The sequence below is a fragment of the Lissotriton vulgaris genome, chromosome 7 (genome assembly GCF_964263255.1).
Source record: "Lissotriton vulgaris chromosome 7, aLisVul1.2, whole genome shotgun sequence".
NCBI lineage: Eukaryota > Metazoa > Chordata > Amphibia > Caudata > Salamandridae > Lissotriton > Lissotriton vulgaris.
In genome coordinates, this window is record NC_141695.1 from 470,816,264 (window position 1) to 470,842,785 (window position 26,522).

The window sequence follows — 26,522 nt, forward strand, 5'->3', positions numbered from 1 at the left end:
GAGGTAGTTAGGTAGTGTGTGTTAGTTTGTTAGTGTGAGTGAGATAGTTACTGAGTTAGTGAGAGTATGATAAAGTCAAGTTTACTATGTTGGTTATTGGTGTAGCTATTACTGGTGCACATTGCACTGGCATTGTAGCATTTGAGGGCTAATTTTTTTCTTCTAGATTTTAGATTTATTGTGCTACATTAATCCATTATAAAAACCTTAAAGGAGTCCAAACTAATGTGCCGATATTGTTTATAGTAGATAAACATAAAGAGAATGACAAGTGTCCCAGTAGACACTAGCCTAATTTAGGCTCATTGCAGGTGCTAATTTTACAGTTCTGATGTAAGTAAAATTAACTGTTTTCACCAGCACATTGCAAAAGAAGTTGAAAACTGTTTTACAAATGGTGTTACGGGTAAGTGGCCAATATTTAACACCGGCTTAATGTTAGCCTCCTGCACATCATTACATTACGCACATGGTTTGATCTATACAGAATAGTTTAGCATAGTACACCCTGAAACATATAGAAAAAAAGTGCAAATATGTTTTTGAGGTAAAGTGTGCAATGTTTTTTAGAATTTTAGATGTTATTTAATTTTTTAGGGTGTTATGTACATTTGTGTATGCCCGCTGTAGTTGAGGTGAGACGTGGAACAAAGGAGAACTTGATTTTTTTTGTTCATGTTTTTAAAATAATGCAGTTTCATCGTAAATAGGGGTTTTAAGAGAGAGAGAAAAGGTACAGGAAAGTGCAGGATCTTAGAGAAAGTACTTTACGTTGTGTGTGGAGATATGGCTATATTGAAAGGCATCAGGTGAGGACAAACCACGGATGGGAGAGGAGGATGGTTGAGAAAGTGTAGTAGGAGGTGTTCTGTGTCTGCCTGCTGTTTATGTGGCGTTACCTGTCTGGTTCCTATAAAGCTTTGTCATAACAACTTGTTAATTGATGTTAATGGGAGCGCCAGAGGGCTTCATTACATTTGTGTAAAACTTTGGCTTAAGGTGAACCGAAGGTTATTGCAAGTGGAGGAAATGTGCTGTGTATGCATGCAAAAACGTTACACCAGCGATATTGCAAAAAGCAAAATGAAAGGCAGGATGCTTAGTATATTAATACACTAAACATTAATTGGCAAAAAAGTGGAAAAGCAGTACTTCTCAAGCTGTATCCCAGCCACTCTGTACAATAAAAAAAATGGTAGCAAAACGTCTCATACAGATGTAATCTCAGTTTGGAAAACTCAGACGTTGATGCTCCCAAGGTCGATAAAGTAAGCTGAGTTTAAATTGCGCTTGTTCAAAAGTAGCACCTACCACAAGATGCCCTCCAGCAGGCAGACCTTACTATATGATGTGACATAAGCATAAGTGTTACGTCCTGTTTTTGGTTTTCTAATTTCTTTAAGGTGGCAAATGAGCGTCCCGGTAGACACCGGAGTTCTTCAAGTCATTTAAAAAGACTGCAGGTGTTGACATAATGGCTTTGTAGGACGCTAAAAAAACATGGCCCTGCGCGCTCAGCTACTGCATTTGCTGTGACAAGTGAGGGCAGCACTGCACTGCTACCACCGGTGCTGTACCATGCAAACAAACTGGGTTGACACTGTTTCTCCCTGCTCTGTATGTTGACATCACATGTGAGGTGAACACTGTACAGTTGTTCCCTGCACTCTACATGCAATTTCTATAAAAGGTTTATACTGCTGACGCCTGTACTTCACCTGTAGAGCGGCAGTTCACATTAATGATATATGCGCTGCATGTGTGTGAAACTCACACTACAAGAAGAGTGTCTCTCTCTTCCAATTGGTATGATGTAAGGTAGCAGGTGAGACCTAAACAAGGAATGCGCATGAGAGAGAGGGGGAACAGGAGGTGAGCCCGGGAGTGGTGCATGCGGGCACGCTCAGTCTGCTCATTTTCTAGCACTGCACTCATGCTTGTGGCGTGCCCCTGCTCGCTCCCGCAAGGTGGATGCCGTCACAAGCATGAGTGTGTGCTTGAAAATTAGCAGATTGGCGGCTAAAGGCCCTCCTATGCAGCACATGCACGCTGCGTAGGCGAGACCTAAAAATGGGTGAAAAAAAGAGTGACAAAGTGAATGAAAAGAGCACAAAGGTCGGAAAGGGTAGAGAGAAGGCAGGAAGAACAAGCATTTGCAATGCAATAGGTCCCTCATTACTGAAAGTTTGAGCTATTGGTGTTGCATTATTATTTGAAATAAAAATAGCTCAAACTTTCACTAACCCAAAACTTATTGCATTGAAAATGCTTGTTTCTTCAAATTATCCTGTCTTTTTACGCAAGCAGAATCTACATCCCTGAACATGGCAGCTGCAGTTAGTGGCAGAGCCCAGTTCCCCCACCTCTCCCTTCGACAGCCAAGGATGAGGAAAATCGTGAGGGTTATAAACCAAAGGAGCAGTGTGGATTAAAAAGGGAGGTACCCCGGAAAGGGGGCTGTGGGGATCTGGTACTCATGGAGCATTGTGCTTTTGAATAAGAAAAGAGTAAATGTCTGTGTTGAGCGAGAGGGCACAGAGAAGGCTGTTGATAATAGCTGTGATGATGGAAATAGCAGGCCATCTGTATAGGTCCTAGTGTCAGCAGGATTAATTTTAGGCGCTTAGATAACTATTAAACTTACAATGATGAGTGGTAGTTATGTAACACTTGCTATCACACTAGCTTTTCCACGCCTTTTTAATTAACAGGGGGCTGATTACCATCAGCACTTACTTTATACAGCACTTACTTTATACATCCCTGAAGGATGCAGAGTTATCCCCTTTGTAAATCTGTGACCTGCAGGTTTCATGCAATTCCCTGCACCAATCGTCGAGCAATCTCTCCCACTGGCTTCTTCAGAGAGAGCAGACTTGGTTGAGAGCTGTCCGAATTCCGAACCGGAGCAAGGCATGCCCATAAATCCAGGAGCCCCCCATCACCATTTAGGAGCAGCGCCCCACCGCAAAGTGCCCCAGTCCTGCGGCACAGCTGCTGACCTGTTGCTAGATTAGTGTTAGACCACCAATCATGTGTCTCTTCTAATACCTGCTGCCGGTGACACAGCGACATTCAAAGGTTCTGCCTTGAACAGGATTATTCATTTAATCAAATGTTTTCATTGAATTTTTACTTGAGCACTTCCTCCACCTTTTCCTGCAGAACACCTCTGATAAACAGCCAGATCCCATGCGTGTCATAATAGGAGACCCACAATAGGGCATAGGCGCTGAGGCAGTGGAGTGATGTAAAATGAAGCAGCCCAGGGGTGTAACGCAATGCAAACTTCTGTAACCCCTGTGGTGCCAGGGTCCCGCCAACTTGTGTCGGATCAAAAAAGCCCAACAACATAATCTTCGAGATCATTTATTCAAACGTTCTTCCTTATCCGTATTATTTTACGAGCGGCAAATAATTAACTATCAGGGAAATGGCTCTGTGCAGAGGAGAATGGAAATGTGATGAAGAGCAGTGAGCCGTGTTGATTAAAGAAAGCATGCACTAATAATAAGCAGAGTGGGGCGGTAAGCAAAAAAAAAAAGAGTGCTGCCAAACAATTGTTCAAGAATTAAATTGTAAGGTAACTGTACTTGGCCGGTGCTCCTCTGTCTTTGAATGGAAGTGACATACGGGCTGCCAAATGAGTTAGGAGGCAAAAAAGAGTGACACTGGCGTGAACGTATGTCAAGCAGCAGGTGGGACAAAAGTGTTTTTTATGCTACAGCAGGTCTTGCAGACAACACATGGCCGCTGCCTAGGCTTGACCTAAAAATGGGTGAAAAAAGTAACACTAATGAGTGACAAGAGCACAGAGGGGTGAAAGAGACAGCAATCAGAAAAACAAGTGAAAGATTGACAAAAATATGAAGTGAAAGAGCAAAAGGCAAAGAAAGGTGAAAAAGCTTGCCAGAGGCCAAGGGTCAGATGAAAAAGAAAGGAGAGAAGGAGCTGGTTAAAAGTGTACAGCGGAAGGAGCGAGGCGGAAGCCTCGAGGCAAAGGAGCCACGAGGCAAAGGAGCCAGATCGAAAAGGGACTTGATCGGTCAGAGGACCGGTCACAGGCACGTGGGCCTAGGTACCTGCTCAATTTGTGCTGTGCTTTGCAATGCTGGTAGGATTTATTTACCAGCTGCCATGTGTAAAATGGGTCAGAAAAGATCTATTATGCAGTGGCTATGGTACTATTTGTGGAAGAAGGAAAGTAAGGTTAAGGATTGTGCATGTTAATTTCTGCAGCTATTAGGTCGATCACAGTTTTATTTTTTATGTCACTGAGTAAAGTGGTAACAATATAGAGAGTAACCAAAACCTGATTTACATTTTGGTTACAGTCTCGCAATACAGCATATCATGGTTTATGTAAGTAATACTGTTGAATGCGGAGTGAACTCACTTGAGTCTCTCACCGTTGCAGGACTTTATATCTTCTCTTTTCCTTTGGCTCTATATATGGTCATGTGAGACTTGGATAACCTTTTGATTTGCCTTTTAAGCGCTAAGGCCAGATGTAGGTAGCTAAATACCGGTCTGTAACGGTCGGAAATCAGTGATTTTCCCGTTACCGACTGGTATTTACCCCTTTCTAATGTAGGAGGCTGTGAAGAAAGATTCGGTAATTTACCGATTCCTTAAAATAAGGACTCAGTAATTTCCCGATTCCTTGGTTTAAGGAATCGGTAAAATACTGAATCCTTATTTTAAGAAATCGGTAAATTACAGATTCCATAAAACCTATGTAGTTAGCACTTAAGTGAGTGCATTTTTGCTTTAAGGATTCGTTATTTACCACCCACTACAAGTTGGTGGTAAATACTGAGTACCTTTAAAAAAGCAATAATTTTCTTTTTTCAAGGTGCCATGTGGCAGACATACATGCCCTTAGGGCATGTATGTGCGCCACATGTGCACACATGCACGATTCAGGGGTGAAACAGGGTGTCAATGTGACACACTGCCACCATTGAATATGCTCCCGCTATTACCGATTCGATAAATACCGAATCGGTAATAGTGAATGGCTTCCCATTCATTCCTATGGCCTCCAGGCCCATAGGAATGAATGGGAAGGTATTCCTTATTACCGAATCGGTATTACCGAATCGGTAATAAGGAATATTACCGAATCTGTAAATTTTACTGATTTTTTACCTACATCATATTTACCGATTCCTAAATACCGAATCAGTAAAATTCGGTATTTAGGAATCAGTAAAATTAGATTACCTACATTGGGCCCTAAAGTGTTTACTCCCCGAAGGACTGTCCCTTTTTTCCTTACCATTTGGAAATAGATAACTCATTGAAGAAATCAGAAAGATAGACGAAATATGTGTTGGCCACCAGATGTGTTTGCCAGTAGTATTGGCAAGAGTTAAAGTGGTGAAAATAAAGGAAACACATCTTCATATATTGACTGCCTCTTAAGTAAGTTACAGTATTTTGAGTGTTCCAACGACATATAATTATTTGTTACATAATGTACCTCCCCATAAATGTGCATGCATCTTGATTATCAGTTTCAGTACATTATAAAAAACAGAATGTAGTACCTTAAAGGTTAGCTGCTATGTGGACACTCTAAGTAATGCAACAGAATAGTATAATAATTGCAGTTGGTTTATGATGCCAGGTTCAGGTCTGGTGCTTCCATTGGTTTAGCAAGGTTGCTGCATTATGGCATCAACTAATTAACTCCAAATTATAAGTAAAATCTGAAATCATGTTGTTTTCTTAGTGGATGAGGAACGCCCCAGCCACAACATATTCTTTCCCTTGATGCCTAAACATCCATGCACCTACCTGGAGAGGAATTTATATTGTAATCCGATCTCTCTCATCAATAGTTGTCTCAGATAATTGTGGCCCTAGTGAATGCTCTTTGGAATTAATGTCCAAGTTATTTTACAATGGTGGAGACCGGCCAGCTCCTTGCTAATGATACTTGTCATTTTATAATGATCCTGATTCTAATAGTACCATTACAGGCTCAAAATGCCCACGCACCACCCTCACTGTTCCCAGTTTGTCATACAGTAATCTGTAGATTGCTTTTCTATTGGAAGCTTTTGAGGTTCTGATGATTGGGTATAGTGGTATCACGAAGATTTCCCTCGTTGTAACTTTTTTAAGGTAAATTTATATGCAAAGGTATATATTTGAAAGTACTAAAGGTTTTTTTTTTTTTTGCTTTTTATAGCAACGCTTTGGTGTTTTAACACCACTCAGTATGGTAACTGATGGACTTCCTAAATGGCTGAAATTGCAGTGAATAGCAGGAAAGACCGATTACAGACTCACACAGACATAGTAAACACACTGGAAAGACAGTTACAGAGAATGCATGGTGAGATTAAATTTGTCAAGAAAGATAGATTTGCACACACAGACAGCAAACCATGATAGTAAAGGAGGATGCATGGTAAGCTATACATACATTCTTTATTTCTAATAGAGGCTGATTTGTTCAGAAAACTCAAGTTGCGACTGGCCGCATCTCAGAGAAAAATTTTGTGGTGGACATTACAGGACTTGGGGACTGTGTACCAGTGTCTTCGAGTTGTAAAAAAAACATATAAGGGAGCAGGGTAGGGACTTCCTGACCCTCTGGCCCTAGTTTGGAAAGCTAGCTTCAAGACCAGTATATTTTCCGACAACTGGAAAACCCCTGCTCAAGAAGACCTCAGCAAATCACACAGACCTCAAGAACTACCGACCCATCTCCCTCCTCCCCTTTAGGAGCACAGTATTTCAGTTGAAAATGACCCATATCTTGACCCATATCATGATGAACTGCAGCCAGGGTTTTCCCCAAGGCTAAGAAATATGATAATGTGAATTATGATGATCTATGGCTATTTCAATTGTTAAATATTTTAAACATCATTTGTTACCGGCATGTAGTTGAGATGTTTCCAGTCTCGCTCTGTCTTTCAAATTTCAGGGAAGTCCTAGGTATTAGAAAAATACAGCACAATGAATACCATAAAAACGATCTGGTTAAGCATATCTCCAGTCCACAAGCACACCCATTCCTGAGGCTTCTAACAGCAGGAGCTGCTGAAACAAGCAGTAAATTCTGAAGTAGCTGTGAGAAACAGCCTGCTGCACCTCCATGATAACATACCCCCAAAAATAACAACAAACAATGAAGACCCACCAATTGGCAAACACGACTATATGCACACTCTACCTTGTATGATACTAAAGTGAAAAGCAGCATGCATGGAACAAACCACAGAGCTAAAATGAAAAAACCTGGGAAAGCAGAGCAAGAGACATACCACAGGCATGCCCACATGTATTTGTTTGAGCTTTCTTAACTACACAGCTGATGATACTAATTTCAGCGAATCTCCCAAAAGTGAAGAAAGCCATAACATTCGCCACTCACAGCCTACACAGCATCCAATAAAAAGGTCAAAAGTAATAAGTTTAATTTGTAAGGGAAATCAAAAGTCTGGAAGTTAGGGAACAAGTACTACTGCCCACCATATTCAGTGTTCACTGCCCGCACAGTGGATCTCCCCGGCCTTCAGAGAAGCAACCATTATGGTGAGTCCTCTGAAGACACAAGTGCTTATTTTGAGGTGGTGGTTTCTGGTGCTCAGCACTCATACATTATTGGCAGCACCGTATGCATTTATGACAGTCTCGCACATGGTGGGCTGCTAGCCTGAAATAGGGAACAGCAACAGTTGTTTACTAATTCAATTTACATTAAAAATGACATACCTACCTTACTTGCTGTGTTGCTGAGGGGCGGGCACTGCTCCGCTCCATCTCCTTGGCCGGGCTTGGCTCCGCTGAGCCCCTGCACACCTGTGTTTGCACCTGTGGGCCGGGCTTTGCTCCGCTCGTTTCTCTGGCCGGGCTTGGCTCCGCCGGGCTCACTTTGACTACACTTCCCAGCAGCCCCATCGCGGCAAGGATGCCGCTGACATAAATCGGAAGCGCCAGGAGGCGCATAAAGGCTCCCTTGGTCCCGATGCCGGGGGGAGCCTTACTTGCTTTGTTGCTGAGGGCCGGGCACTGCTCCGCTCCATCTCCTTGGCCGGGCTTGGCTCCGCCGAGCCCCTGCACCCTTGTGTTTGCACCTGTGGGCCCGGCTTTGCTCCGCTCGTTTCTCTGGCCGGGCTTGGCTCCGCCGGGCCCCCTTGACTACACTTCCCAGCAGCCCCATCGCAGCAAGGACGGCGCTGACGTAATTCGGAAGCGCCAGGAGGCGCATAAAGGCTCCCTTGGTGCCGAGGCCGGGGGACGCGCGCTGGAGCGCGCTGGGAGAAGCCCGGGACAAGAGCGGGACCATCTGCGACCATCAGCGGCCAGAAGAGGCTGGCCTGGGCCACCCCCCTTGTGACTGCCTCAGAGGTACTACATTATTAACTCCCCCTTAGTAGTACGTTACCCAGACGTCTACCCAACCCTGAACTGATTGCAAACAAAAAGACATTATAAACAGTGGACTATATATCATTGTGCAATCGCGGGAGGGTTTAATTCTCATATATTTTGCTGTAAAGTAGGGAGGATTCACTCATAAGCTAACCAGACAAGGAGGGAGTGTAGTGGTGGGTTGCTGGAGAGTAAGTTCTTACACCTTCCTCCCTTCTTGTTTGTTTTAGTCATGTCCAACAGAACGAAAACGCGCTCTGCCATGAGCAAAGTACATTCGTCTCGCACCTTGAATCCTTTAGGGACTGAACCAAATGTTGTGTTACAACCTACTGCGATTGACCTGATGTTGCAAAAAGTCAATAGGGAGATTGAGCGCACAGAGAGAAGTCTGTCTATCCCAGATACACCTACACAACCCATTGATCTAAACACATCAGCAACTTCCCATAATGACTCTCTAGAAAATTCCACTGAAGGTATTCCTTGTGCGCAGGTGGTAAAAGAAGTAGTCACAGACACAAACAGGAAATCAAAACAAGGGGGCTGCAGGAAGGGCAAACCTCGGAAAAACAAAAAAAGTAGGGTTACACATGGTTCGAAAGATAGGGAGGCATGGACGAAGTAATAGGAGACTTCCAAAAACGCATGGAAACTTTCATTATGAACCAGCTGAAACCAATAATTAGCAGGCTAGATAAAGTGGTAAACGAATTGACAAAGCAGGAAAGGTCTAAGGGCCCTACAGATTGTAATTTAACAGCAAACCGCTCCCTAGCAGGCCCCACGCCAGCTGATTATATAGTTGGCAATAATAATAACTGTGTGAGTAATGAGCAACGCACTATTGTACAAGTCCACGAAACACCTAAACCTACAGCTCAGGTAGAGAGGGGAAACATTCAGATGGGGGGGACAAAGGACACGGATAAGGCCCAACAGCGAACAAATGCTCTGCTAGCTCAAATAGGAAATCCAACAACTCATGTCCACACTGACACAAATCCGACAAGTCATGAGCCGAATGACAGATTTGCTCACCATGCACCACCACATATTAATCTGCCCCCTGAAACATCCCCTTATGTTGTAGTTTTTACTGGGGTTCCCGAACTCAGGGAAGGGGAGAAAGAGTCACACACGGAATTGAAAAACAAAATAATAAAGTGGTTAAACATACATAGGCCCCTGCGGGGAGGAGAATGTGGGGAGATTCTTCATGTGAGAAGGGTAAACTGGATAGGCAGCAGGAGGAAAGATATCACAGGGGATTGCATCGTGGTAAACTTTAGGAACACTGATCTAGTGAAATACATATTAGGTAGCTACAATAAAAACCACACTAGCACCATATGTTCCTTACCATTAGGATATTTCTACCCGAGGAGACGCGCTGTAAACATCTTGAACTATGCTTATGCTAGAACAGGAAATACACCAACAAGACACTGGGCTAGAATGGAAGAGCAGAGAGGACAGGTTTACACTCAGTGGGCAAACAGATTCAGCCCGCTACAGTCCCTCGACGAAAACAAGTGACTACCCCAAATTGGGAAATGTCATGAAAAGATGGCTGAAAGGGTAGGCAATAAATTAAGTGCACAGAGGGTCTCAGAAAGCTATCAAGCAAAGATGGTGGATGTACATCGAGCATCTGTAGGCGAGGGTGATCAGGGAGTTACATTGGTTAGGAATGATGATCCTAGGACACACAACCAGGGAGGAGAGGTTGGAAAAGCACAGAGAGAAGGTTTGATGCTACTGTCCTGGAATATTGCAGGCCTAGCAGGGAAATTTGAAAATGGTGATTGGAAGAAAAACCTCCGCGGCTATCATATATTTGCTTTCCAGGAGACATGGGCGGTAGAATCCTCCCCTTATCAAATAGAGGGGGACAAGTGTTTTTTCGTACCAGCTATAGAAGGCAGATCAGGCAGAGCTAAGGGAGGGCTAGCTTTGTATGTCGATCTAGACGTAGAAGGCTCATGGTCACAACCTTCCTGGGCGTCGCACACCCTCCAGGCAGTTGTATTTCAAGGTCAAGGGCTGAGGTTACTGATATTCAATATCTATAATTCAGGGCCAGTGGATGGGAATTACTCAGTAATCCAGGAACTAGATAACAGACTCAATTATGAGATCAAACAGAGGAAAGGGGGAGGAGAACCAATAGTCCTGATTATGGGTGATCTAAATTGCCATCTTTGCCCAAAATTGTTCCCTGTAAGTGCTGATTGGTCATCATGCCCGGCAGAGAGTGGGCCACATTTCGAGCATAACAAGGAGGGAATAACCTTTATGAAGTTATTAGACACTTATGCTCTAACACATACAATAGACTTGGTGGCCCCGGGTAGGGACGGTACCCTTACACCAACATTCAATGGTAGGGGATGCCACTCCATCATAGACTATATTATGATATCTACCTTTGCAAAGGACCGGGTCAAGGAGGTGAGAATAGATTGGAGTCCCTTCAGTGACCATAACCCATTGATGATGGAATTAACATATAGTGGTCGCTCTATTAGAAGTAAACCGGCAGCCATCGAGTTGCGATAAGTGGACCAGGGGAGGTGACTTAGATGGGCAAAAATTAATGCCCAGGAGTTCTATGGAACTTTAGTAGAAAAAGGCAAAAATCAGATCCATGATTGTCCTGATCCCTTAGTAGAGGGAGGTGTGTTGGTCTCAGTGTTCGAGTCATTAACTAACTTGGTTGGCGAACTACTGAAAGTAAAAGGGACCAAAAAGAACGGAACACAACCATGCTGGTTTGATTCCGAATGCTCTCGAGCACTGAGAGATTTAAAATTATGCCTTAAAACCCAACCTAGGGACAAGCAGAAAGTAGCTCTCTGCAGAAATATATATAAAACAAAGGTAAAACAGAGGAAGACCACGCTTCAAGCGGAAGTCTGGGCTGACTTGAGGGAGGCTGGGGAGAATAGAGATCTTAATGAATTCTGGAAAATCTTCAATAGACCCTGCTTTCAAGACAGTAATGCCCCGGTGATTAGCAATAATATACTCCCCGAACAGTGGGTGGCTCATTACAAGGGCCTTTACAATCATAGCTGTGATACTGTGTCTGTAGGGGGTTGGGACGGGGTTCGGCTCGGTGAACCAGAATTTTCACTTCAAGAAATCACCCAAGCGATCCAAGGCCTGACCCGTAACAAAGCACCGGGGCCTGATGGCATGCCACCAGACCTCTATCTAAGTAACATCGACCTTTGGGCCCCTATTATGACAAGGGTGCTAAAGGCAGCTATAAAATCTGGTCTTCCGCGATCTTGGTCTACTGCATTGATTGTCCCTATCTTCAAAAAAGGGAGCAGGGACAATCCTCAATGCTACAGACCAATCTCGTTGATAGACGTGTCAGCCTAATTGCTGGGCAGGGTGGTTTTAAATCGCCTCATGGCCTGGACAGAAGAGCACCACATCATAGCAGATACCCAATATCGCTTTAGATCGGGTAAATCAACAAGCGATCAATGCCTTAACCTTAACTTATTAGCTGCAAAATACACAAAGGCTAGTAAAGGTACACTCTACATGGGTTTTATGGATCTGGCTGCGGCCTTTGATAATGTAAATAGGAGTAAACTTTGGGCCATGATGAGCAACCTGGGAATTGACCCCGGACTTATCAACATTCTCAAGGAATTACATCGGAACACCACTGCCAAGGTCCGCTTTAGCATGGGGGGGGGGAGCACTGATCCCTTCCCGTGCACCAGCGGAGTGAGGCAGGGATGTATCCTTGCCCCCTTTTTATTTTCTCTTTATATAAATGATTTGGAGAGAACACTGGTTGCCTTAAATGTGGATTGCCCCAAAGCAGGAAAGCGTCATATTCCGGTACTGCTGTACGCGGATGACGCGGTCCTGCTTGCTCGAACAGCTCTGAGTCTACAACATCTCGTTGATGGGTTTGTGGAATTCATGGACAAATTCGATCTGTCCGTGAATCTGAACAAATCCTACGTGATGGTGGTGGGCAAGAAACCCTGCAGGAAATTTGTATTTAAAATAGGGTCCCACACACTAGAAACTGTAAGTTCCTTCTCCTACTTGGGCCTTCTGTTTGACGGGGAGATAAAGTTCGACTTTTTAATTGAGGAAAGGTGTAGAAAGCTGGTTTCTGCAAACGGTGCGATACTCAACTTTGCCCGAAGGCTGGGTCGCTGGTCACCAGAGCAAGTAATGAATCTATACGTAGCTCTAAGCACTGCAAATGCTTTATATGGTGCAGAGGTCTGGGGCTTTAGGGATGCAAGACTTTTACAATTGGAGGAAGACAAATTCCTATGTAGGATCCTGAAGATACCAGAGAGTACCCCAGCAGGAATTGTACACACTGAGCTTGGGATTCCATTTATCATAGACCAGGTGAAGGTGAGGCCTATTATGACATGGCTCAGAATTTGGGTGAACCCCGAAGCTGAACTAAGTAGGGTAATAGTTGGCGATTGCTTACAAAAAGACAATTGTCTCCAAATTCCTTGGCTGAAGTATATCAAGGATACACTAGGAATCATCGATCAGTTGTTACTCTTTAGTGATCCGACTTCCATTACCACCTCATGCAGACACCAAATTAAAAAACAGGTACTAGAAAAATTTGAATTGCGAAGATTAAGCTCCGACTCAGCAAAAAGATCGGTTGTGGCACACCGTCTAGTGAGTAATGGAGAAGGCATGGAGCCCTACTTATTTTTAATGTACAACCAGCAGGATAGATTTTTAATGTGTCGTTTTTAGGCTCAATTTGTTACATAATATTTTAGCCTATCCATCAGGTTTTACTTTAACAATTGAGCAGAAGGGAGCCTGCGGCTGCAACAATAGGTCTCCGCAGGACACCCTTCATTTTGTACTTTTGTGTTTTTTTTATCGAACTCCCCGTCGTAGATTCCTTTTTGATATTTTAAAAGAGGCAAAACTCTGTCAAGCCAAGACTGCCCTACTCTTTTTGCAAAAGGCAAGTGATATGCGTACCTTGTGCTCTATTATGAATTTTTCGAAAATAGTAGTAAGACTAAGAAACACAAGAGACTGAGCAATGATGTATATAATGTCATATGTTTTAAATGTTTTAACCCTCTTTTTTAATGATGTACGGTTCAGAAATGTAATTAATGTATTTTGTATAATGTATTTTTATGATGGTTTTTAATCATCGAAATAAAGATCTACTGAACTGAACTGACATACCTACCATCTTTGCTAATTTTATAGTTTTGGGGGCCTGGAATAGCCTGAACTGTCACACTTGTAGGAGTGTGATGGTTAGTAGCTGGTTTGGTAATGCCATTGGCAGCGCTAACAGGGGCAATGAGTGGTGCAGGCAGCAGTGGCCTCTTGATGAGGGTTCAGGCACTTGTTTTCAATGGACCTTCCAACATTCCAATGTTCTAATAAAACAATATTGAGTATATTTCAATAGACGTTGTAGTTACTTGAATACTGGATTCTGCAATTAAACAATCACCACTCAATCTGAATTATGAACCCTGCTAACCGCAGTGTAGGCTAGAGGCAGTGGTCATTAACACCTCACAGCCACGTACCATTGGATTCGAAAGCACAGAGTTGGTTGCACCTGATCAGAGGGGTTACACAGAAATAATCACAGACTTTAACTTATAACATCCTCAATCATAGAATCAAGACCCTGTTTTACTGTTCGGACCTGCTGTACTGCGATGTACTCCACTGACTAGTGTCAACTAAGCCCAATAATCATAAACAGCAGTTAGCTATGGAAGCACAGAGTGTGATGCACCTCAACAGACAAAGTTCTGAAAAAAACAAGCAGCAAGTAACATCGGACATCGTCCATTGTGGGATCAAGACACTGTTCCACTGTTGAGACCTAGAGTTGGTTGCACCTGGTCCAAGGGAGTACCTCCATCTCCACTCTCGGATACAGTTCTAACATCATCCGTTGTGGGATCAAGACACCGTTCCACTGTTGGGACCTAGAGTTGCTTGCACCTGATCGGAGGGGCTACACAGAAATCACCACAAACTTTAACTTCTGAGATCCTCAATCATAGAATCAAGACCCCGTTTCACTATTCGGACCTGCTGTACCGCCGTGTATTCCAGAGATAGCAGTCAACTAGGCCCAATAATTATGTGCTGCAGTTAACTACGGAAGCACAGAGACAGATGCACCTCAACAGAGGGAGTTCTGTGAAAACCAAGCAGAAGTTAAAATGGACATCTTCCATTGTGGGATCAAGACACCGTTCCACTGTTGGAACCTAGAGTTGGTTCCACCTGGTCAAAGGGAGTACCTTCATCTCCACTCTCAGATGCAGTTCTAACATCATCCATTGTGGGATCAAGACACCGTTCCACTGTTGGGACCCAGAGTTGGTTGCAGCTGGTCGAAAGGAGTACCTCCATCTCTATTCTCAGATACAGTTTTAACATCGTCCACTGTGGGATCATACCACTGTTCCACTGTTGGTACCCTGTGTTGGTTGCACCTGATCTGAGGGGGTACACTGAAATCAATCATAGAATCAAGACCCCGTTTCATTGTTCGGACCTGCTGTACTGCGCTGTAGTACAGCGACTACAGTCAACAAAGCCCAATAATCTTGTGCAGCAGTTAGCTACGGAAGCACAGACTGTGATGTACCTCAAAGGAGGGAGTCCTATCAAAACTAAGCTGCAGATAATATCGGACATCGTCCATTGTGGGATCAAGACACCGTTCCGCTGCTGGAACCTAGAGTTGGATGCACCTGGTCGAAGGGAGTACCTTCATCTCCACTCTCAGATGCAGTTCTAACATTGTCCATTGTGGGATCAAGACCCTGTTCCACTGTTGGGACCTACAGCTGGTTGCTCCTGATCAGAGGGGGTACACACAAATCATCACAGACTTTAACTTCTGATATCCTCATTCATATAATTAAGACCCCGTTTCACTGTTCGGACCTGCTGTACAGCTGTGTAGTCCAGCAACTGCAGTCAACCAACCCCAATAATCATATGCATATGCATAAGAAACACAACCTACCATTCCTGACAGATCCACTAAAGTGTGCCAGAGAGCTGCGACAATCGCCAGAACGGCATTTCGGACGAGACGAACGGGCTGCTGCTGCTGCGGAACCGGGCTATCGGCTCGCTGTCTGCCCTGGCCTTAGCCGTGTCTGCCCTTGCCGTAGAACCCCCGTGGAAGCTCCGTTAAACCCCCGCCGAATGCTGCAGAGGCTCAAGCTCAAGCTCCGCTTGGCCCTCTTGCCTGCCTGGCCATCTTTCCATCTGTGCCGTGCGGCGCTCAGCTCCATGGCTGAGCTGAGCTGAGTCGCGGAGGATCGCAGGGGATCTGTGGCAGTGGAGTTCGCTACAGATCACGGCGGGAGGACAGCAGGCATGAGCTCCGGTGAGCAGGTGGGCAGGTGGGCAGTGTAGCAGAGATGGAGCCCACGGAGGCAGCCCATAGTAGTTGAGAATTCTGCCGCTGCTGTGACCGCTCCCGCTGAGAGGCCCTACCAGGAGGCAAACGGAAGAGGACAGAGCAGAAACGATCGGTGATTGTGGATTAGAGACGGTCAGCACAATCTGAGGAGCTTACCCAGGGTGCAGGAACCTAGGAGCCTACGAGGAGCATATGAGGAGTTTCCGTGTGTACCGCTGACTCTGCGGCTGCTGGAGCCTGCCACCTTAAGGGGGGCAGAGGTGGGGCCCCAAAGGAAAGCTGCAGCATGATATTGGGTTTAAAGGTGCAGAGTCGGTGAGACATCAAAAGCACCGGAGAGAAAGCACTATTGAGAAAGTGCCACCACAGAGCGAGAACACCCTGTTAAGGTTGGGGAGGCAGGAGTCAGAGGCTCGATTTTGGAACTACTATAGCTCAAACCCCGCCAGAATTTGTCATTTGTTAAGTACCAGCCAATAATATACCAAATCAAACACAAGGAGAAAAGCCAGTGTGAAGGATCACCCCTTTTTTCTCGTGGAGGCGCAGAACTGGAGCAGGCCTCCGCCTCCCACGTCATCCCTGCTTTCCAAATCACCCGACCTACGAGGCTGGCCACTGAGGTTTGACTTTTCGCATCGTCGATCTAAGATCTAACTCCCCTCCATCTACGTCACGGCCGTCACTGTCACCTAAACGGCTGCTTCCTGACGGCGGCTGCTCAAACTGATCACCGCCACATCTCCGTCCCACCACATTGTCACGGGCCGAATACCATACTCTCAGCCAGCCGGGATAGGCGGTCGGGCGGGTATCCTGAAGAGCAGACAGGCTTGGAGGTAAGCCGAGGTGTTTTGTTCACTGTGATTGTTGGTGCGGCGGAGAGAGGGAGGGAAGAGGTCACCTCAAGAAGAACATAATGAACATAGGGAATAGGGCGTAGGGAAAAGAGACAAGGGAAAAGAATTCACTTGGGGAGTAACAGGAACCTTTGCAGATTTGGCAGAAGGAGTGGAGTGGAAGCGAGAGTAGGGGCATGTGAATCCGCTTAGCGACAGTGGATCAGAGTAAGTCAATAACATGGTTTAAAACCACCCCATTATCAGGAGGTATCAGAAAAGCAGTCAATAGAGAGTCACAGAAAATTAGGAACCCAAATTCAGCCAATTAGCAGGAAATCAATTCAAATAACTGTATTAGGACCATGAGGTCAGGAAAAATTCGCCTAGTACCGATACATAAACAAAAGAAAAGAGCAGCTATAAAAGACAAAACTAAGCAAGCAAGCAAAACCAAAACAAGGGAGACGGACGGTAAGGAGCAAAAGAGCTCCCCACTCCAGAACTTTTTAAGTTGGGGGAAAAAAAACCTAAGGCACAGATTTAATTTCCTAAAAGACCAAATGGCAGCAATCTATGCGACAACAGAAGAAGAAAAAAGCTTACAAATCCCATTAAAACCAACAAACTCAATTACACCAAGTAAAGAAGAAAGAAAAGGTCAGGTACAGCAAGAAAAACAGCCAGAACACAAACAAAGAAAAGAACTGAAGGGCAGCACGGGTACATTACCCCGAGAAAAATCAACGATTAAAAACTGGTTGTTAAAAACAACAGCACAAATCCATGCACCCATCTGCCAACTTATGTCCACACCGGACAAATCAAACAATGAAGTATATGGAAAAAGCCTAACTTTAAAAAATGACCAAAGTCAAATTGGATGTCAAATAAAAGCCCAAGGGAATACACAAAAGATAGACTGGACAAGATCTTTCTCAATCTTCGAGGAAGACGAACTTCTGAAGATGCTAGAAGTAAACACACAAAATGCAGAGGAACCAGGGGGAGAAAAGCAAGTGGAAAATACAGATATAGAGCGGGCAAAAATAAGAGAAAAGGGAGAAAAACTGGAAATTACCTCAACCCCCAAAAAACCTACATCTAGCCCAATCCGATGGAAGGAAAATAAAACTGAGAAAAGTGGCCATCCACAAGGAAATGCAAAGAAACACTCACACATAACTATTTCCTCCGCCAGTGGCTTTGAGTCTACCTCAGGGTCACCGATGCAAACATTAAACACACAGGCGGTCCCCTGGAGTGAATCTTTATTAAAAAGTTTACAGAAAGCAATCGATGTCCTAAATTTCCAATCTGACAAGCTGGATGTTCAGGTGGATTTAATGAACCTAATTGCAATACATATAGCGGGAATAAATACCAAATTGGATTCAATTTCAGAACACATCGCAAAAGAAACGAAAATGGAAAATCAAACAAAGGGAAAATCAATGGTACCAAACTGCGACTGTGGGAAGATAATAGATAAACTGGCCACTTTACCAGCAATTTTGTCAGAAATTCTACGTGTGACACATACAATAAGGACACCTGGAGAGATCTCGTACCAGGAAACAAAGGGCGAAGTCTTAAAGATCGAAATGCAAAAGGGTAAAACCTCATCCATTGAGAAATAAATGGTCATAAACTTAACTGAAGAAAGGGAAACAAATGAAAGAGGACAAGGCGAAAGTAAGGTACATGAGTCATCAATTACAATTAAAACTCAAACCAAAAGACAACGTAAACGAGCACGGAAAGCAAGGAAGAATGCCATCAAGATCAAATATGAAAAACAAAATTACCCTATATTTGAACAAAGGAGGAATAAGAGTGTAATTGATCAGAGAGAAGAACCTGACTTAATAGAAGCAAAAAATCAAGAGGTAAATCCAGAAGAAAATACTGAGCGGTTGAAAAGTTCAAAGCATACAACTACAACGTCAAACACCCAACGGAATAAAAAAAATGATTCGATCACAGAAATAAATCCAATAAATAAAACAAAAAAGATTAATGGATGATCCTGCAAAAACACAAGGAGGATCAGGAATCAATCAGCAAATACCACTGGAAAAAGTGCAAATACAAGAAAGTCCACGTGATTTTGAGGCGCTCGAACATTTAAAACAGACTGTAGGGGAAGGCGATGAAAAGAAATTAATTCAATTCAAAAAAAAAATTGTCATAAAGCCCAAACAGAACAAACACTGTGCATGAACACCAAATTAAGAATCACGGTAGGAAACAAAGGAGGGATATATAATGTCCCCCATGGGGTGATACAAAGGGATTTTGAGAGGCCGACCTCGACCCTCAGATTAGTTGAATCAGCAACATGGAACCATAAAGAAGCAGCGACATCATTAATGACTAGTCCATTAGAAGTATCCACTGTTAAACACCTAGGGCAAGTTATCCACCGAGACCAAACCGAGGAAAGAAGTGAACTCGGTCAGAATCAGAAACCCCAAACGGTTTCTTCAGAGACAGGTCGCAAATTACTATTCAAGCCTGAATACACGACAAAAGGAAAAATGGACATACTAAACCGGGGGAACATACTGAGGCTTTTTAGAGAGATTCCGAAATTAAGGGAAATAACATCAAATGACCTTATAGCAGTAGAGTTTGTTCAAACGAATAAGGACATAGAGTGGGAAATGAGTAGCACCACATGGGCATCAAAGGAGATAACGGACCTCATCTTTTCAACAAGAGCAGACTTTGCTGCATGGGGCATAACACTGGTATATCCTACTCCTATAAAGTATCCATACCCACTATTAAACAGCGTGGCCCTCCAAGTAACAAATACAAAAGAAAAAACCTCTTCCATTTTAAGAGGAGCAAGAAATGAGACAATCATCCAACAAATAAGGAGGGAACCCGTGCCTAACAGTACAAAAACAGGACAATATAAGCATGGACCAGAGGAAGACCAGGACTGGTCTTGGATCCGACAAGTATTGAATTCTCATCGATCCTGATGGAAGTATTTCAGACCGTAAAGAGCATGTAAGAAACATCGAGGAACGTAAAAAAATTGAAAGAAAAATAAGAATTTGCTCTTGGAATGTCCACGGTTTCAAAGACATGGAACAAGATCAAGAGACAATTACTTTCTTGGGTACATTCGACATAATTGTCTTGCAAGAAACATGGAATGTCACCCCCAGACAAATCGCTGGATATGAAGAGCATCATGTGATGGCTGAAAAAATTGCTAAATATGGTCATCCAAGGGGGGGCCTGTCCACATATATAACAAATGATTTCAACTGGAAGTCAGAGATAATGGACTCAGGAGTAAATTGGATTCAAATCACAAAGCTAGAAAATAAACAACTCACAAAAGAAGTTGGGTGGAAGTTACTGATTTTAAACGTTTACATTTACCCTGAGAAGTCTACAAAAATCAAAAAACTGCTAGAACTAACAAATTTAATAAAAACATTACGAATAACTCATCAATTCCACGGGATGCTAATCACAGGCGATTTCAACAGTAACCTGATGAGAGCAAATGGAAACAAAAGTAATATCCATACTATAAGGAATGATTTGGAAGCACTGGGATTAATGACGCTAAATGGAAACATCAACAGCGACCAACCTGCAAAAACCACCTACATGTGCGGAAATAAAAAATTGATAATAGATTTCACATTAATCAGCAAAGAGCTCTCCCAGCTGGTTAACCACTTCGGCATCATAACTAGACCAGAAAGCGATCATTTCCCGCAAGAAACCATACTGAGCCTAAACACTCACCAAAAAGCAAGTATTGCGTCGCTAGCCACAATCCCGGAAATTTTTTATCTAAGGAAGCTCAAATGGAGAGGCGCTATAGCAAATGCAATAATGGAAACGGTGTATATACATGTAGAAAATTCAGAGGCCCTGGAACACCACTCGCTTGCAAAAAATTGGGAGAATTTACACATACTTTTGCTAGAAAAATTCCCTGTAAAATCAATAGTGAAACATGCATATGATGCCTATAAACTGCCATGGTATACCGCAAAGCTAAGAGACAAAAAAAGGGAAATTGCAAAAAAATTAAGACAAAAGGTTACAATAAACAGACAGGGAAAAGATTCAGACAATGGTGAGATACAGAAAATGAGAAAAGAATATAAAGAAGACTGCGGAGGGGCAAAACGGCTATATACTGGGACAAAATGGGTAGACCTGCTAAGGACAAGTAAACTACCGAATAGCAGTGAATTCTGGGGCTTAATCAATAAATTATCAAAAGGAACTGGTGCGCAGCAAAACATAGGAATAAGTGAAACCGCTTGGCTACAATATATAGATTCCCTATATAATACCCACACGCTGCAAATCCCGTGCTTAGAATTAAGACATGAAACCACTAAGGGAAATGATTTGGGAAACGTAGTAACTAAACACAAAAAAGAAAAATGGGACAAAGCAAAACCAAGCGGGGCACCTATGGACCCATCCCCATTGACAACATTGACATCAGTGAAACAAACAACTTTGTTGATAAAAAAACTGAAATCAGAAGGCGCAGCGGGCCCTAATGGGCTACCAAATGCCCTATTTAAACAAGATCCTGACTTTTGGGCAAACTATCTCACCCCACTTTTCAACCATCTGTTCATTGACAAAAAGATACCATGGTCCTGGTATGGCAACATCTTCCACCCGATTTATAAAAATGGGAGCACAATGGAACCCGGGAATTACAGGCTGATAGCCCTCATTGATGTAGAGGCAAAACTTTTCTCATCCTGTATATTACGTCATCTACAGGAATGGATAAATAAAAACAAAATAATCCCGAAGTTCCAAACGGGTTTTAGAGAAGGCATGGGATGTACCACAAATCTTTCCGTTCTGGCGCTGTTAATAGAAAGAGCGGAGAAAAAGAAGGTAGGATTATTGGCATGCTTTATCGATCTAAAATCCGCGTTCGATTGAGTACCAAGAGACCGGTTGGGGAAAAAGCTAGAATCTTGGGGCCTCCCACAGAAACTAATAGATATAATAATTGCCTTATATAACGAAACATGGGCCAAAGTAAAACTTGGGGATGAGAGAAAGATATCACAACAAATAAACATAAGAAATGGCCTAAAATAGGGCTGTGTGCTCTCTCCAAGCCTATTTAATGTATATCTAGCAGACTTAAACAGCTACCTGCTACAGGTAAACGGACATCCACCCACACTGGCAAACGAATCAATCCAGTTTCTGCAATATGCAGATGACATTGTCGTTTTAAGCCATACACCGATAGGCCTGCAAAGGGTTATAAATAAATTAACTGAGTACTTTGACCTAGCAGGTTTGGAACTTAACAATAAAAAAACAAAGGTCGTGAGATTGGCAGGCCCAAGCTGAGGAACATTTAAATGGTATTCAAAGAATACTCAAATAGAGGAGACAACAACGTATACATATTTGGGTATCAAATTGTGCAGAAACATGTCCATGGTGGACCAAAAACGGGACATCACAGCCAAAGCACAATCACTCACCTTTGCTTATAAACTGCTCCAAAAGAAATTACAATGCCCCTCTTACGGTCACCTTTTAAAAGTAATGGCAGCTCAACTGTTACCTACCTTGTCCTACGGGTTGGAAATATGGCACGGGAAAGAAACTGACATCCTAAACAAATTACAGACAAGAGTATACAAATCTGTTTTTAATCTTTTTAAAGGATCATCCCCTGCGCAAATACGCCTGGAATTTGGCCTACAAAACCAAGTCTACCAGAGGAAAGCTATCTTTGCAAAATGGTGCTGGAAACTTAGAGCATCAGAAATAGGATCACTGAATAACCTATGCTGGCTGTAAATCAAGAAACAATATGATGAAAAAGAACCAAACACTTGGGGCATCTATTTGCGAACTGCCCTGGAGGCGCTAAACATCAAGGAAGTTTGGAACAGCCACTTGGAACGAACATCTTTCTATAAAATTTGTAAACTAAATGCAAAGTCACTATCGTTGGTAGAAGATAAACGGACTGTGGCCAAATGCCGACACGCTTGGTCAGTAATCAATTCACATAAAAGACTAAAACCTCAACTGTATCTTGAAGCTCACTTCCGGCTATCGCTAAAGATGAAATTCATGGCATACAGACTGGCCGTCCATTGCTCAAAAGACCTAATTCCATCTTGGAAAAGTAAGCCGCAGGATATGACATGCCGCCTTTGTGGGTACCACACAGAAAGTTTGTACTATCTAATGTGCACGTGCGAGACAGTAAAAGACGAAAGAAGATCTTTGTTGAAATCAGTTCTAAACACTTTAAGAATTCGCACCTGCAGGCAGGCGGTCACAAGTTGGATGGGTGCATCATCGAACATCTTAATATGCCGTGGAGTAAAATTCATGACTTTTGTAGAGACCTTACTTTCGAAAATTGAAACAGACTAAACTTCGTGTGATCTTCTTTTACTTTTTTGTAAATTTTAAAGAACATGAAATTTATCTTGTTTTTATGTTGATTGCTATTTTTATATATGTAAACTTTAAGGTTGTGATAAACCAAATAAAGTTAAATTTTGACTGACATATGCAACAGTTAACTACGGAATGCACCTCAACGGAGGGAGCTCTGTGAAAAGCAAGCACTAGGTAATATCGGACATCTGCTATTGTGGGATCAATACACCATTCCACTGTTGGGACGTAGAGTTGGTTACACCTTTTCGAAGGGAGTACCTTTAGCTCCACTCTCAAGATACAGTTCTAACATCGCCCACTATGCTATCAAAACACCGTTCCACTGTTGGGACCTGTCGGACTACTGTGTTAGTAGTATACAGAGCACTGCATGGTGCTGGGCTTTAGGCTGGGCGCTGTGTGCCTGTGTCGCGGTAGCCAGCGTTAACCTCAGGAGCCTTCGGAGCTTGCAGACCGCAGCCCTGGAGCTTCCGCCGGCACATGGTGGGCCCTTTTTCACATACGATAGTGTCAAAAGGTGAACTGTGGGGCATATATGTGTCGCAGTGGCCATGACGGTTTCTAGATACCAGCACGCTGAAAGCATCATTCACGCAGCCACCTTCGCTCACGGCGTCAGCCTCGTGGCGGTGTAAGCTGCGCAGACCTGGCAGACACGTTCACTAATCCTGAAGAGATCCACACCCAGAGAAACGTGCCTCTTCTTCATACCCCTACGCTAGCCTTGTGTACGCCGAGCCAGCCCACTACCCTAAACATTTTGGGGGGGGAGGCACGTACGCACTACCATTCCATAATCTTCCCTACTGACTGTACTATCATGGGTGCGTCCACTGTCCACTTCACTCAATAGACCATCATTGTATGTTGACATGTACATGTCTGTGCTCTGCATACTCAACTCTGTCTGGCACATCCCCTCAAGACTTTGCATTATATACTTTTATAATCGATAATTACTTGCCACCTTTGCACATAGTTTGCTCCCATCACTCCCTGCATTCTGCATTGTGAGGCAGAGGTGCCATGCCATGTTTGCTTTGTGTACATGGCTAGCCATGTTTCCCACAGTATGTAATATCATTGTGTCTGCTAGGTGTACATGTTGTTTATCATGTTGAATGTGATTATATAAGGTAGCTTGTTTATTCACGAGCAGTGGTTTCTCCCATTTACATATCGCTGTCTTAGAGAGCAGACAGAAGGTTTTCTCACAGGTGAATAGTGCGACCACAATGGCAGTCATTCATTACTATCCAAGAATGTCCAACTACACGGCGCTTCTAAGCTTACAGACTTCAATCTTGTGTCCTTTCTTAAAAGGACGCCAACTCCCACAATCAGACCAACATTCACACTGTTTTCTAACGGTAGGTATCTGCTTCTCAATAACATGCACTCCTACGGAATGTGAGCTGGCATACCGCATGTCCTTACTGTTTCAAACAGAGTAACTTCCTGTGGCAATGTCTATTCCCACCCACACAAAGTTAACTCCCAAACTTCAACTTGGCCTTCAATTCCTAGTTTGAAAACAGATTTCATGAAACAAACCAAACTAAAAGTGCTTTTGTTCAGAACAGAAGTCTCTCTCACTTCTGCCAACATTTTTTATCGACTGCAGATACCACAAACTTCAAGTAAAATACACTCCCTTTTAAATACGAATCGCCAATTACACTTTGTGTATTGTTACACAATTTTCAACACATGTCACACTCAAGGTCTTGCCCACTTTTTGAACACGGTCTCCTACAGCCTTCTAACACGCTTTCAAACTGTTCTTTTCTTTAATACCAGACTACATTAATTCGATCATCTCTGGAATAACAGGAACTGTGTCCATAATTCTCGCTCTTTTTGGGGCCATCCTACTACTAATTCTACATCTAAAAATGGCTACGCTCTCTGTGGAAACAACTATATCCGACAGAATACGCCTCTACGCCAAGCTTCATCAATACTGTAAAAAAACAGAAAAACTTTTCGGCTACCTGCCTCTATCTATATTCGTCGCCAGCTACAACATAACATTTATCTACACTTATGCAATATGCATACAACCATCGTTTGATTACAAAACTTGCCTATTTGACTGGCGAATGGATCTATGCCTTGCCAACATCCCAACAATCGCTCCCGATATCCAGCAAGTAATGCATTATCTTGAAAACCAAGAACGTGATTGTTCGGGCAGTGGAGCAATGGCAAATGCAATGCAAAAAAAGTATTGTAGCGGAATGGGATTTCTGCGCAGCCGCGAAAGATCTGCAATGTGCAACCTTTTACAACATCGCTGATTGCATCTCCTATTCAAATTGCCACTCCAACATTCAAGGAACATTACTGTCCCTTTGAGGATATGAATGGATTGCTTCCCTTTTCTCAGACGATGTCAACACAATAGCCTCTTGGAACATTACGCATCTCAAGCTGCGGAAGAACTCCTGGACTGCAATCTCCAAGACTTGTAAGAAACTCACGTTTCTTACATTTGAACTCTGTCTTCATTATTGCCCCTTACTTCTCCTCTCTAACCAGGGATCGCTGATGTATGGCCTATGCAAATACGCTATTTACTTCCTAAATTAGCCTAAACCCGGCACCCATTTAGAAACCAGGTCTATTCTTTGTGCAAACGCCTCTCTGTCTGCCTGTTATTCATGAAGCCCTTTCACACAAATTTACTTAAACTCAACCTCTGCTCACAACCTGACGATAAAAATGAAAAAAGACAACTTTGTTTAGGGACTGCTTGGCACAGTGTGGTAATCGTAAACTATCTTTATTTTCACTATACAATTTATTCATTCATGTCTAATAGCTATTGTGTATGTCAAATAGAATTGTAACATATAATGTGCAATTCACTAATGCAGGAGCTTTGGTTTGACTACAGCAGAAGCGGTTGGAGTTTGTCACAGCTCGATGCCTTAGCTCTCTACACAAGAATGTTTTTTTGAAACAGCTGAAGACAATAATATATGGTTTGACTACAAAGGTACCGAATGTGCTTCTCAGAAGTGCAATGTTTGTATTCATCCTCAAAGTTCCAACGTGGGTAGAACTAGTACCAATTTGGACACACACCACATTGAATCTACTATACAACAGATTGCTGACTATTCTACTGTTGATAATTTTGTGTTACAAAAAAGCATTGCCATGGTACCTAAAATGTTTGATGATTACGTTTTGCAATTTCTTTTTTATTTCTTTCTCTTCTTAAAGGATACATGTGGTAATCGTATCCTACCTTTATTTTCCTTTTAGAATGTAGAGTCATTCAAGTGTAATAGCTATTGTTTATGTCACATGCAACTGTAACATGTAACATGCATTTTACTGATGCAGGAGCTTACGTTTGAATACAGCAGAAGTGGTTC

General features: G+C 43.0%; 1 protein-coding gene across 2 annotated transcripts in view; it reads right to left on the reverse strand.

The window, feature by feature from the left end:
- The window catches only part of LOC147701894 (histo-blood group ABO system transferase-like), a 790,021-nt gene that overhangs the window by 198,497 nt on the left and 565,002 nt on the right, over positions 1–26,522 (reverse strand). For both annotated transcript variants that reach the window (XM_086930523.1, XM_086930522.1), the window contains exon 5: positions 6,894–6,950. In XM_086930523.1, the coding sequence (XP_086786649.1) occupies positions 6,894–6,950 (57 nt within the window). The remainder of the gene's footprint in view (positions 1–6,893; positions 6,951–26,522) is intronic.